This window comes from Megascapheus bottae, chromosome 2 (genome assembly GCF_031878675.1).
Source record: "Megascapheus bottae isolate mThoBot1 chromosome 2, mThoBot2.hap1, whole genome shotgun sequence".
Lineage (NCBI taxonomy): Eukaryota > Metazoa > Chordata > Mammalia > Rodentia > Geomyidae > Megascapheus > Megascapheus bottae.
Window position 1 is genome coordinate 69,726,549 of NC_143510.1, and position 14,530 is coordinate 69,741,078.

The 14,530-nt window shown below is 41.4% G+C and overlaps 1 protein-coding gene across 1 annotated transcript in view; it reads left to right on the forward strand.

Moving 5' to 3' along the window:
* The first annotated feature begins 3,141 nt into the window (after positions 1-3,141).
* The window catches only part of Tmtc2 (transmembrane O-mannosyltransferase targeting cadherins 2), a 336,278-nt gene continuing 324,889 nt past the window's right edge, over positions 3,142-14,530 (forward strand). Inside the window, exon 1 of the mRNA XM_090328335.1 lies at positions 3,142-3,877. Coding sequence (XP_090184461.1) covers positions 3,795-3,877 — 83 coding nt within the window. The 5' untranslated portion in view covers positions 3,142-3,794. The remainder of the gene's footprint in view (positions 3,878-14,530) is intronic.

The window sequence follows — 14,530 nt, forward strand, 5'->3', positions numbered from 1 at the left end:
AATTCATTGAGGAAGTGGTAAGGTAGCAGATGTGTGTGTGTGGAACCTACTAGGGAAAATAAGGGCTTAGCAGTTTTCTGGCCAATCTTGCGTCTAAGGTAGAACACTCAAGCCCACCAGCCTAATTTCCTTCATCTGTGAGACCAACAGAAGCTTTAAATAGAACATAGAACTCTAGGATATTAGATTTTTGTTCTTAATGTACTATATGAAGTTATTTCTTTTCTCTTGTTTTCCCTTTATGGTTAATCTCATATGGTTACTATATCTGACTTAGTTACCCAATATATTGTATATATGTTTATTTGTTTATTTGAAATAGGGAAGAGGAAAAACAAAGATGATTGTGAGTGGGTAGGAGGAGGGAAAGGGGGATAAAAGGGTTATAATGAGAAGGGGTATCAATGGTTGAGAAGTAAGGTACCTACTATCTAACAAATAAAACTGTAATCCCTCTATATATTACTCTAACAAAATACAATAAAAATAAATTCAGATTTGAAGCAGCAATATCACATTGAATATACCTTAATAAACTAAAGAGTTGTCTCCCCAAGTTCTAAATGATTCTGAGGATAGTTGATGATATCTGTGATTGGATTTTCTCCTTATAGTCGTTCAAGGAAGGTAGAAAATGCACAACTTAACTTTCTCAGTCCATGGAGAACAGTCTCAAAGAGTCCATGATTTAAAGTACAGGAAGATTATTAAAACCCAGGTTAAATGATGATAGAGATTGCAACTGGATTTCTCAAGCTCAGAGATAAAGACAGACTACTGTAGATCCAACCTCACAGTCTACCAGGCTTGTAATTCACAGGAGTTGGGATGAGTGTTAACTAAGAATTTATAGGTTTAAATCCTATCAATCTAGGAAAGCCTTAGCTTAGTAAAAGCGACTGATTTGCATTCAGTAGATATAGTTTGGGGAGAGAAAGAGCTGGAGGAATGCAAGATTCAAAGTTTTGAAGCTTTGAAAATGGTGCTTACAAGCTTTTAGCACTCTGAACCCAAAAGTGTCTGGTTATTTTTATATTACCGAGTCTTCTTGTTTATTGAAGAGAGCTGTCCAAGTGTGATTTCCCACCTTCAATTTTTCTGAATAGGTGATAGGCTCTTGAGAAAGCCTGACCTAGTTTCTTCTTCTTGTCTTCGTTCCTCATCAACTTTAATACTGAGAACAAGTTACTTTATTCTGGCCTGGTGGATATTTGTTATTTTGGTTGTTATATATGTTCCTGTAACTACAAATATTTGCCTCATTTATTTATGTTTATTTGCTCATAAACTGTGGGCTACAGAAGATTTTTTGAGGCAATAATGTTTGAGTAAAGATTCAATTGTGCGGCTCCAGAAATAGTCAGGGGATCTGGGAAGAAAGCATTGGGTGGAAGCAGAGAAAGTAGACAATACTCAAGAAGTCCACATAGAAGCATAATGTGAAAAGAGAAAGGCAGTCAAGATCAAATGACCCTGTATAGGAAATTACAGCTTTATTCAATGTGCAACAGGAAGCCAACGAACATTTTTCAAGCAGAGACATGCACCAGTGAGCAGGATTTGCAAACTCTTTACTATGCACAAAGACTGAGGCCAATACCTAAAAGAAAAAAAAGAAAAGATAGATCACTAGTTTGAATGGTTTAATTACTTTCTTTATGTTTTCATTTATTCCAGGTACAGAAATTTTCCTCTTTTAGATAATACACGTTTACATTTCATCTGTGTGTGGGTTTGGTTGTGTGGTGTGTTTTTTACAGACTTGCAGATGCTCAAAACTGTTCAGGTCACTGTCAGAAGATATCCAAGGGTTTGGGATTTCTAGTGGCCCTTGGGAACTTGCAGGGCCCATGGGTGCCAGCCAGCCTGGAGCTTTTCCCGTGCCCTGCCAGGACTATACAGTAGGGGTCGCTGCAGTCGTGTTCATTCTTGATCCAAGGGAACCACAAGTTCAGCCAGGAAAAGGAGCTATGGCAGGCAGCCCAGCCTGTATAGTCCTCTTTGGTCTCAGCAACTCGAGAGTACTCAGGGCCCATTCTACCCGGGCTATTCTTCTACATCGTATTTCGTCATACTGGATACCTTCCATCCAGTCCCGCATCTGGAGTGGAGAAAAGAAAGGAAGGGCGTTCGCGTTGCTGGACGGGGCTGTTAATGGTCTCCTGGGTGGGTTTCAGGGTGCGCTTGACAATCTAGAAGGCACACACGCCACCCCATCCCCCCTGATCCTCTCTCCCGCTCCTCCCCCCACCCCATCGCACAACCACTGCGGGATGGAGGTGGGTGGGGAAGGGAGCGTGTGAGTTCAGTACCTTTTTCGGGTCTTGTATGTGGATGATCATAAAAGAAAAAAAAAAAAAACCAATAACCTTTTTAGCTCCCGTGGCAGGGACCTTGCTCCCTCCCACACGTCTTTCCATTGGCATTGGGGTGGACCAGGAGGTAGATTCAGAGGCCAGCATCTATCTCTCCCTCCTAAAGAGCTGCCCCCCCCAGCCCCCAAGCTCTCCAATCAGCCCCCCTCTCCGTTATTTATAAGGGGCTCCTTCTTAGGCATGCCCCTGTGTGAGTCGATGGAGGGGGTTATGTGTGACAATCAAAGAAAGCAGTTGCCCGCTCCAAACCTGTCTTCTTTCTCCTCGGGTCCAAAGAAGCCTCTCCCAGCTGACCAGACTCGTTCCTGGCTGCACTTGGCACCGACAAGCTGGGTTGGAGATCTAGCAGGCCAGGCGAGGAGCGAGCCACCCCCTTCTCCCCTGTCCCCATTCTCCTCTATCTGCTTCCACCCCCCCCCCCCCATCCCAGGGCGCACTCCAATGGGCTGTGGTCCTCACGGGGTGGGGAGGGTGTGTGTGTGTGTGTAAAAATCAGGGTGAAAGAAAAGCAGGGGGGAGGCGGAGTCCAGTTGGAGAGAGGGTGGGAGGAGCCTGTAGCCAGTAGTGGGGGGGACCCCCCCTAGAGTGGGAGGAGTGTTTGAGGAGGGGAGGAGCTGGGTGGAGAAAGAGGGCGTGGCAAGCCTGGATGGAGGGGTGGGCCACGCAGGCGCAGGGGGGCCCGGGTCCAGCGCCCCACGCGGGGAGCTTCTGGAGTCCCCAGCCACCTCCTCTCACTTCACTGGAGAAGGGGTTGGGACTGGGGCTGGGAGGCAGCTAGTAAACAGTGAATGTGCTGCTGCCGCCCCGGGCCGGCGGGCAGAGGCGGGGCAGGCGGCTGGAGTCCGTCCTGGGGACCCGGGGAGCCGCGCGCTCGGCTCGCCGGCAGCCAGGCAGGCAGTGGAGGGGAGGCGGTACGCCCTGTCCCTCCCACCCGCCCCTCTTTCTCTCTCTTCCCCAGCTGGTCCCAGACCCCTCCTGGCTCTGTGGTGGGATCCCTCCCGTTCCCTTGTCCTGCACTCTTCCTCCCTCCTCTGAGTCTCACTTCCTCACCTAGGGCGCCCCACATTGCCATGGGGTAGGGGTGGGGACCGGCGAGCAGTGCGCGAAGGAGCAGCCCGCTGCCATCCACCCTCCGGGGGGTGGTGGACGCCGCTCGCTCTCGGGCTCCGGGGCTCCCGGACGTGGGGAGCGCTCACCCGGGAGGAGGAGGACCTGCGCTTTGGAGGAGGTGGAGGAGAGGAGCCGAGGACTGGAAGGACCCGAGGGAGGGAGAAGCAGCTGCGCGGGAGGGCGCGGAAGCGAGGGAAAAGTGAAGCCGGGAGGAGAAGGCGGCGGAAGGTGGGGGTTGATGCTTCTGTGTTCTGTGGCCGTGGCTGCCCTGGCGCCTGGGCGCCCAGCCGGAGGGAAGGCGCTGGAGAGATGATTGCAGAGTTGCTGAGCAGCGCTCTGGGGCTCGCCTTGTATCTCAACACCCTGAGCGCCGATTTCTGCTATGATGACAGGTAAGAGGGAGACACCGGGTGGCCCTGGTGACGAGGATGATGGTGGTGGCTGCACGGGGGGGAGACTCCTGGTTGGCTTTGGAGCTTCCCGCTTGAAGGCACCCAGTGAGATCTCCGGGGAGAGGCACTGGTGCAATACCTGGAAGTGTGGGTGACACGGAAACGTGAACACCTACAGCCAATCACCCCAGACTGGAGCGCGCTGGGCGGGCCGGCTAGAGGGAGTTGCTCAGAGTTGGCTGCAGGCGCTCGCTTTGCTTCTTGCCTGCTGTCAGACGCTTAAGTTTCTTAGCGGAAAGCTTAGTGATTTGGAAAACTATATAATGAATATGTATGTATGTATATATATATATATATTAAAGTCCTAGATATTCCTTGCTGCCACTTTAATAGTCTGTACTCTGGAAGGAAGCCCCAGCCCTCCACGACCCCTAGTAGATCTTCCCTGTGACATTTCCTTTTATTGCTAGGACACTTTTTATTTCCAGGAGTTGAAACGCACTTTTGACAGTTGCCGAGAGGGCGGGGGGCGGGGAGGAAGGATAGAGACAGACAGACACAGAGAAACACAGATACAGAGAGAGTAATCGGCTTCAACTTTCCTTTTTGACATGTGCAGTACTTGACTTTGAGCCCCGATAATGTTGAGTGTTATCTCTTGCTCCCTCAGCCTCCCTCTCCAATTGATGGGGTAGCAGTTTATCAAAGCTTTGGCTTTCCTTTCTGCTCCGGAGTTTTGCATCAGACATCAGTGGTTCTCCTGCTAATTGGGGAAGAAGACGCCTCTAGGGACTGAGGTTGTCTTCTGCATATGGGTTAGTTTGGGTGGCTAATGAGACCCAACACTGTGTTGTCAAAGAAACGGCATTGATTCTTGGAAAATGTCAGAGTTGTGCTGGTGTGTCTCTACCTATTTTTTAAACTTTGTTAATGTTTAAAAACTGATGAAAAGCTCCAATAGCCATTAGGGAAAATTCCTATTTGTGCCTTTCCGGTGACTTAATCTGATTACAATTAAAACAGATGCATAATTAAAATATATTAGGGAGAACAGCACGCCTGGCTAAACTTATTAACCGTCCTGGAGTATTTCATGCTCCATTGAAATTAAACCATCCAAAAAGTGAGCACAGATTTACTTTGACAGCTTTTCAGCACCCTCTCTGGACTATGGAAAGTGAATGGATCCCCAGGGCAGGGGTGAGGCAGTGAACGAACTTAGGCAAAGTGGTTTATAGTGAGTGGAGGGAAAGGCAGACTCTTCTTCTGGTGCTAATTAGCCATAGTCTGTATTCTCTGGTGTGCCCACTCTCCTGCTAAAAGCATGCTCTTGGAGGCATGCTTTAAATCAGCAAATCTTTCTTCAGACCCACATGGTTGTTATGAAGTTCCATGGTAATAGGTGCCAGACTATCCTTCAAACCCTTGATAATGTGGTTTTTTTGGGTCGTGTCTGCCAGAGGCTAGTTGATAGGAAGGCACTGGGTTGACAGAAAGTTTCTCTCAACTTCTGCGAAGTGTACAGATTGCCAGCATACTGTTATTCGTCACACAGGAAGCAATAGTGTGAGTGTATGGCTGAGCTGAGCTGAGCTGCTTCTGGTTCTCTTGTTTTGTGTGATGATGCACCTGCTACTTCCAGAATGTTGATGGATAAGGCCCTTGTTTCCTCAGATGAAAGGCATTTTACTATGCCCATCTCAGTGAGGAGTCTGGTGGTTGTTGTCTCTTTGGGGGGCAGTTTGAATAGTAAGCATTGAAAGCAAACACTTGAAGCTTATAGGGACTAGACACACTGCAGTACTGTTACGGCTGTAGAACACAAACATTTCTATTTGCATGCTATTCTCAATTGTCCTGTTCTCAAAGGAGCTATGTCAAAGAAAGCCTAAACTAAACGAAAGGGGCATGCACATTTTTCTGTTGATCCGAGCCTTAATTCTCTAATCATGAGTCTGAAATTTGGAATGTTGTCACTTTGAGAGAATGATGATAAATTAGCTGTGCTTTGATGTTTGTCTATTGTTATAAACTTCCCATGCTGGAGGTCAAATAGAGTGTTAAAATTCCTGACTGCTATTTCTGCCTACATAGATGATTTTAATGTGATGCTTTGCTTATAGTGTATAGTTGATTGCATGCTTAGTGTGATCTATCAACATTCTATTGCTAGTAAGATGTTGACAACCTAAAATATGAGTCATGCTTTGCTACAATTAGAAAGTGTATTTTATTTGGATTTGGTAGCAGAACTGAATATGCAAATACATACTCAAAACTGCAAAGTCTTTAGAGCAGTAAACTTCATTTTTATGTATCCTAGGACTGAGGGAATGCATATTAATGTAGGCTGAAAGTATTTATTGTATGCACAGCATATTAAAGTGATTCATTGTTGAGGTGCACTGTAAACTGGCTTTTCAAATCTATTTTCTACCTAACTTCTGTAACTCAGTGGTGTGTGAAAGGGGAAGTGAGCTGAGCTGGAAACTGTAGGATGATGATAATGTGTTTATTTCCACTACTCCATTTCAGACTACAAAGATTCACGATTAAATAATTGCTTATATTACATCTGCAGATACTGCTGCCCACCAGGAACTTGGGTGAAATACAGCTGTGCAAGGAGAGGCCAGTGTTGGAAGCATAGAGCGCATGGCTTTAATGCCCAACCTGTCTAACTATATCAGGACTGCATTTTCAGCCTGAGGAACGAGGCATTTACTTTAGTAGAGCTTTATATTGCTGTAGTTTAAGCGTTATTCCTGTGGTACTTCTCAAAGTTATCATTTCTTTTAAATCTCAAAGTTACCATTTCTTTTAAATATAGTGGTCAAGTTTACTTTATAAATGATACGTATAATTATGTTCAATGTTTGATCTAGCTTGGGTTAAAATTAAGTGGTAACATGAAACTTTCTTAAAGCAAAATCAATTTCCCTATGGTAAAGTTTAATATTTTGCAAGTGTTTCTGTGCTAGACTTAAGAATATGCCTAGCTGTGTTGGAACAAACAGTACACGTGTAGAATTGGCAGTACTGAGAGAGAGTATATATGATTTCATTCTTATTCTCTCCTTCAGTATAGTTTAATATGGACTCTTAAGTTGTGGCTACAGTAAAATTGGAATTATAAATATTCAGTCTTCACCAAACTTTAAGTCGAAACTTAAAATTGTTCATGAGTATTTGTAGTATCCATTTTTTGGAGGAATTTGGTGTGTGGGTCATTGGAAAACATTTACTGTCAAGCGTCTGCTTTCTTATGCATGTGATGAAGATGCTGGAACATCATGTCCCATCATTCTGGGATGATACTCTTGTGAGGTTCTCACAGGTAACACTTTGAGAGGAGACACTTAATGTCAAATAAATGGAAGCTATCTGTGGTTTGGGGTCAGAATTCACTTTGCACATAACATTTCATGGATGATGTTCTCTTTATGACTTACTGACAAGTGAATGAGGATGTTTGCAACTCTCATGTGAGTTAAATAAATCATTAATTGGTAAAATTTGGTTAAGATTTGAATTTGAATATTTCTGTGGCCTCTGTTGAATATTTTTGAGTGTTCTTGTCTTTGTTTTCCACTTTGCATTTGTTAAACTCAGCTCAAATTATAGGTGTGAGCCATCCGTGCCTAGCCAATCACTGTCTTAACTTTTCCTTAAAATGTCTCTTGGAAAGATTTGCCTTGAATCTATCTGGAATTACCTTATAATTCCAGTCTGTTTATCATCTGAAGACATTATTGAAACTCAGAAAATGCACATATAGGAGAAATAATATATATATATACACACATATGTGTGTGCTTTGTAACTAATTCATTATCAAGTTATTAGCTCATTTTCAAGAAAAAGTCAAAGTGAACAAGAGTCTTGTTTTGCCTACATTTTCTTTCTTTTTTTGGGGGGGGGCATCATCATGGAACTTGAACTCTGGGCCTGGGTGCTGTCCCTGCGCTCTTCAGCTCATGACTACCGCCCTACCCCTTAGCCACAGTGCCACTTCCCATTTTCTATTAGAGATAAGAGTCTCAAATTCTTTAGTACCTAGGCTGGCTTTGAACTGCAATCCTCAGATCTCAGCCTCCTGAGTAGCTAGGATTACAAGTGTGAGCCACCCCAGCCCAGTATAGCCTTAATTTTCTTAACAAGTTTTTAATATGCAAAAAAAAGAGTTGCAGAGATAATTTATAGTACAGGAAAATTTTTAGTTCTTTTTAAAATTATTATATAGGAATTGTACAAAAGAGAGGGAGATTCAATGTGACATTTCTATACAGACGTTCAATGTATGTCTTCCCCCTTCTCTCTAAATTTTCAACAGGTCTCATTCATTGTTCTATTTTTGTATTTGGCATATAAAGTTCTTAAGAGCTTTTAGTATAGAAATTTTTTTCGAGCTATGTTCTGGCTATTTAAACAAGTCAAATTAGAAATGGTGTATTTTGTTCTTTTGGATAAGTGTGTTTTCTTGGTGAGTTAAAATTACAATTGGGTACAGTCAGTATGCAGTAAAGCTTTGCTTTACTTCCATTGAGTCCGTCACATGGCATTTATCATAGCAAATGACCCAAATACAGGCACTGAACGGACATGTACAAATGCCAAAGGGAAAATTGCTTGCCAACCATCTGTCTCCTAGTTGTTTTCAGACACACACATGCATGCATGTGCACATACAGTTATTAATTTATATTGGCGACTCTGTGGGCTGTTGTCTTGTCATCTGCACTTACTTTTTCAGCACTAATGTGCCCCAGTGATAGGAACGAGTTCTTTGCTGCTATCATTCTGGAATAGCTACAATTTTTTGACTCCCAACCTGAGTTAGGCACAGAGTTTGTATTCCTAATCTCTTTGTTACTACTGCTGAGCACCTTAAAAGCACTTGTTCCAAATGCCTGGGAGATTGCAGCTGTTTATCAAAGGCTAAGGATGCATTATCTCTGTCACAGGAATTTTCATAATATGAAGCAAGGACAGAGATTATCCTTGGGGCATTCTGGACAATCTTTGGCTGATAAATCTGCATCTTTCTAAGTGTACTATTTTGTACCCCAAGTGCTTTAAGCTATTCTACCATTCATCTTGTAAACGTTTTGAGTCATTCATGGTAGCTAACTATTATGTCAGCTTTGTATAGCTTTTTTTTTTTTTTAACCAGTACTGGAGCTTGAACTCAGGGCTGACACTCTGTCCCCTGAGCTTTTGTTGTTGTTATTGTTGTTCAAGACTAGTGCTCTATCACTGGAGCCACAGCTCCACTTCTGGCTCTCTGCTGGTTAGTTGCAGACAAGACTCTCATAGATTTGTCTGAGCAGGCTGGCATGGAACTAGGATCATCGGCTCTTCATTTCTTAAGTAGGTTAGATTAGATGTTTGAACCACTGGTTTCTCTTTGTAAACTTTAATGGCGTCACAAAAAGCAACAAGTAGAGTGGTTTTACTCAAAGGAAAGGATGGATGGGTCATTGAATATAACTATCTCTCTAAATAGCTGTCCAGTTTAGGGCCTTGGTTTAAAAAAAAAAAAAACTTGCAGTAACATGTCATCAAATCTTCTTACCTTTTACATTTCCTGTAGGGTGAAAAGACAGGTGTGATTTGTTACTAATTATGGCTGCTACTAGTCATTGCCTGCTTATCTATTGTGTACATAAATCTGTCCACAGCAGCTGCTTACTCTTATTACATTGTTTGGTGTGCCATGAAGCATTGTCAATCCTGTATGTATTGCGTAGTCAAGTGCTTGAATCAAGGATTCTGATGCTCTATGAAAATTCAAATAGGTTGCCCACTGGCAAATACTGCATAAATTTATTTTCCTTGATACCCATACTTAAATATTTTTATTGACACTCTGTTGGCTTCTGATTCAGATCATTGTGTTATGCTTAGAATACAAAGTAATGGTTTGGCCTGGATTTACTTTTGATCTGGTGTAAATTGCCTAGATTTGTTTCAACGGGCCATAGGGATTAAAAAGGATTAAAGATTTTTACTCGGATATTTTTGACTATATTTTCTAGGAAATTAATTCCAATAAGATGTAGCACTAGGAAATTTCTACCTGTCAGTCTTCTAACTCTTTCTCCTCTCTGACAGTGTAGCTTTTCAATCACATCTGTTAAATTCTATAGCATTCAGCATTCATAGTTTTTAGTTTTTAGCATGATCGGCTTTTTGTTGTATTTGTTGTTATTGTTGTTGTTGTTGTTTTGCACCTGGAAACTTTTTCGTTTACTTTCTGGGGTGTTTGAAACTATGACTTTTTTTTTCCTTTACAGTTAAATGAGAACTTATGAAGTAAAGCTAGCTATGTAGGAACATTTTAGAGAAGACCTCATACTAAAGTGTTGTTTTTAAGGTCAACTAAAAACTGCTATCATTATTTAAGAGAAGACATTTTTTTTTCCTTGAAGGATATTTTGCAAGTGCAGTAAATCTGAAAGAGCAGAGATACCTGGAAATTTTTATTTGTTCAAAATATCTTAGAAAATTAATATAGAAAGAGACAGGAGTTAAAAATGGTAACTCTGGCTTTCATTCCCATTTTCTTACAGAATTGCTTAAGATTACATGAATATTTACTTCTTTGAAGGTTTTGTACTTGCCACATTTCTTGAGGACAGAGCTACTGTATCCATGCAAAAGTACCTTGGTATTTGGCCAAGGCAACTCTGTTTGCTTATGATAATTTCAAATAGGCTTTTGTTTTTTTTTAATTCTTTAGTGAGGCATTTTGTGATATCACAGGGAGATGGGATGAGGCATGGGTCACAGAATATAATTACACTCAAAGCTAAATGACATGATTTGTCAAACGAAACACATGCCAAGGCTCCTGGAATAGTAACTCTTCACTAGCAGCTGTGGGCAAATAAAATAGTGCTCTCAGATCTTTGTTTTGAATGATTAATCATCATTTCCATGGAATTTATTATAATAGATTAATAGTCATTCATCAGAGTCATGGGGTTTAAAAATGAGGTCACTAAGGGTGTATGAGATATATTTAAGTAGGAAACAATGTGTAAAAACAATACCTTAAAAAGGATTACAATTTTAATTGGGAAACTATAAGGTCTGACAATGAAAGTGATTTTTGTCCTAATTGTGATTCCAGATATTATTGATTTCTTTAGAAGTAGTAAGTTCTTCTAGCCTAGAACTTCTTACTTGGTATCATTTAGGAGTATTTGAACTTCAAAGGATGTGTGTGGCCACTAGGACACAATATGGCTCTTGACATTTTGAATAGTGTTAAATGATGGGACTGAAGCGTTTCAAATCACCATATTTCAGCATTGTTTAAACATGCAGTGGGAAGCATGGCCATCCATGACATTCTGCATGCTTTGAATTCTTTGGTATTAATTTTATATGCAGTTCACAAGTTTATTTCTTACAATACAAGTGGGTTTATTTTCAAAGATAAGTATATGTAGTAATTTTTTTTTACAGCTGCATCTTAATTTTTTGCCCTTTTCAATTGTTTCTATGAAGAAGCTGGAAGATGCAAGCTATTGCCTGCTTTTGCTGTTATTGTTTTTTCTTTATCAGATTGGTTATATGTTTGTGTTGAGGATGTGATGATAAAGCTAATTTACAATATTTTGGCTTCTATGATTTACCCAGAAGCGGAGAGTGGTGTTCAGAGAAACAGACAGATGAAAATACTTTGAAGACGTAAGTGTCTTGCCTTTGTTGATTTTGAATTTGTTTCACAAGGAAAGGATATTTGCCTTGCTTTCTTTCCTGTTAGTAGTGCCTCTTGGATTTTAATAAGCAAGCTGTAGTTAAGCTCTTTAATACAGCTCCTCGGAAGGAACTCAAGGACTTCCTGGCTGTGAATGCTTGTGGAAATGAGATCTAAGCTCCCTGCACATCATGTGCTCTCCAAAGTGTTATCCATGGAGATTACAGTCTTGGGTTTGGTTGCTTCTCTGTTTGGGGAGGTGCTTGTCCCTGGAGGCCCATGGAGATAAGTAAGTTTTCAGATAGTTTGACAGCTTCTGAGAGTCATCCTGATTCCTTTGGGGACATTTCTTGTTCTATAAACATCTTTTTGGCTACTTCTGCTTCCTATCACCAGGCTTTAATATATATATATATATATATGTATATATATATACATATATATATATATGCTGAGCCCAGTTGTTGTTCCTTTTATGTACTTATTTTATTCCTTCTCCTTTCTTTCTTCCTTCCTTCCTTTCTTCCTCTTTCTCTCCCTTCCTTCCTTCCTTCCTTCCTTCCCTCCTTCCCTCCCTCCCTCCCTCCCTCCCTCCCTCCTTTCTCTTCCTGAACCTCTATGTCCTCAAGGCCAGCTCTTCACCACTTGAGCCATAGAACCATTTTCAGTTTTTGAATGGTTAGTTGGAGAAAATAGAGGGGACATTTTTGCTTAGGCTGGCTTTGAACCAGATCTCAGCCTCCTGAGTAGCTAGAATTACAGGCATGAACCACCAGCACTGCCCAGGTACCTTTCCTTTTAGAAAATACCTTGGACATGAATGTAAATACTCTTTGTCCAAGTCTATTTCCTTTAAAATAGGATGCTCATCTCTTCCTCCAAATAATTAAGGTTTGTATTGTTCTCCAACAGCAAAGCAAGTTTTTAATGACAAATTTTCCCACTACAAATTTGTAGAAGAAAAATTCTCAAATGATGAACAACTTTAATCAGGCAAGAAGACATTTTTATTTGCAGAAATAGGCCCGTTAGACGGAGGCAATTATTTATAGCTGATGTGAAAAACTTGTGTACCTGAATTCATTTGGTAAACTGCATTTAAAGTAGGAAGGTTAGCCTTGTTATTTCTACTGCAAGGAAAAGAAAAGGTACTGATTGGTGTTCCTGAACTTCCATTAAGGAAACAAGGTTTACGGTTTAACCCACTCTTTGAAGTATGTGTATTGATTCAATCAAAGAAAATGAATTTGTGAATTTAATAAAAACCTCTTAAAGTGTGTTGAATAACTTTGACTCAGACCTGTAATTTTAGCTGCTGAGAAGGCTAAGATCTGAATATCGAGGTTAGAAGCCAGCTTCAACAGAAAAGTCTATGAGACTCCAATTAATATCCAATTAATCTCCAATTAACCACAAAAAAACCTAACTGCATAAAAAATGCTACAAGTGTTACTGGGACTCAAATGACAGAGTGCCAGCCTTGAGGGAAAAAAGTCTAAGGGACAATACCTTCATCCTGTGTAGAAGCCCCAGTACTGAGGTGCACACATGCAAACACACATGTGCATGCATACACACACACACACACACACACACATACACACACACAAAGACACTGGTATGCTAAAAATAATCTGGTTCTAGGCAGTAGTGACTCATGTCTATGATTCTAGGTGTTTGTGAGTTGGAGAGTGAGACCATCTAAATTCAAGGATCTTCCTCCCTTCTGTTTTTTTACATGATGGGATTTGTTGGTTTTGTTGCAAATTTAGTATAAGTTGAAATTTCAATATTATGAAATGCTTTCTGTGTCAGTATAAATAGTGTTATCTATCTTTTTTAAAGTTTCAGGGGTTTCTTTTAAGGGTACACATGGTGTCATTTTGAGAACTGTCTGGGACAGGTAAGCAGATTTTATTCCTGGTCCTTATTCCAGCTCCTGCCTCCCTGCATTTGACATTTACTCATTTATTTATTCATTCATTTTAAATGTGAGATCTTTGTACATCTACTTGCTGAGTGCTAGAATTATACACACCTTGACAACTGACTTTGGTATTGGGAGTTTAACTCAGAACTTCATGCTTACTAGACAGGTAGTTTATTGTCAGAGCCAGCCCTTTATTGACTTCTGCCCTTTGTGCTCTGGTTATTTTTGACATAGGATCTTGCTTTCTGCCAAGGCCAGCCTGGACTGCAGTCTTTCTATTTATTCTTCCTGATATAGATGGGGTGACAGGCACGTGCACACTCAGCTGTTGGTTGAGCCTGGGACTTGCAAATTTGATTCCCTAGCTATCCTGATCCTCCTAATTTCTATCTTGAGAGAAGCTAGCATTACAAGTATAAGGGTGAGTGGCAGTGGCTTGCAGTTGACTTTTTTTCTTTTTCTGTCTTTTCTTTCGCTCAGGTACTGAGCACTATCCTTGGACTTTCTCAAGGCTAGAGCTCTACCATTTGCACCACAGCACCACTTTTGACTTTTTTCTATGTATATGATATCAAGGAATTGAACCCATATCTTCATGCATACAAGGCAAGCACTCTACCATTAGGCCAAACTTCCAGCCCTTTCTGTCTTTTTTTTTGGTGTGTGTGTGGGGGGGGGGGCAAGCTTTGAACTCTAGGCCTAGGCTCTGTCCCTAAGTTCATTTTGCTCAAGGCTAGCATTCAACCACTTGAGCTAAAGCACCACTTTTGGTTTCTTATGTGATTAATTGGAGATATGAATCTCATGGACTTTCCTGCCCCAGCTGGCTACTAATCCTCAGATCTCAGTCTCCTGAATAGCTAGGATTACTGGCATGGCAGTTGACTTGAAAAAAGAATCTTTTAAGACCAGCCAACACCCTTCAATCTCTTAAAATTCAATTGAGAAGCAATTGCCTCTCCAACTTTGAGATGGGTTCTTCCTGGCTCTCTTATTTGTGTATTTATATCTGTTT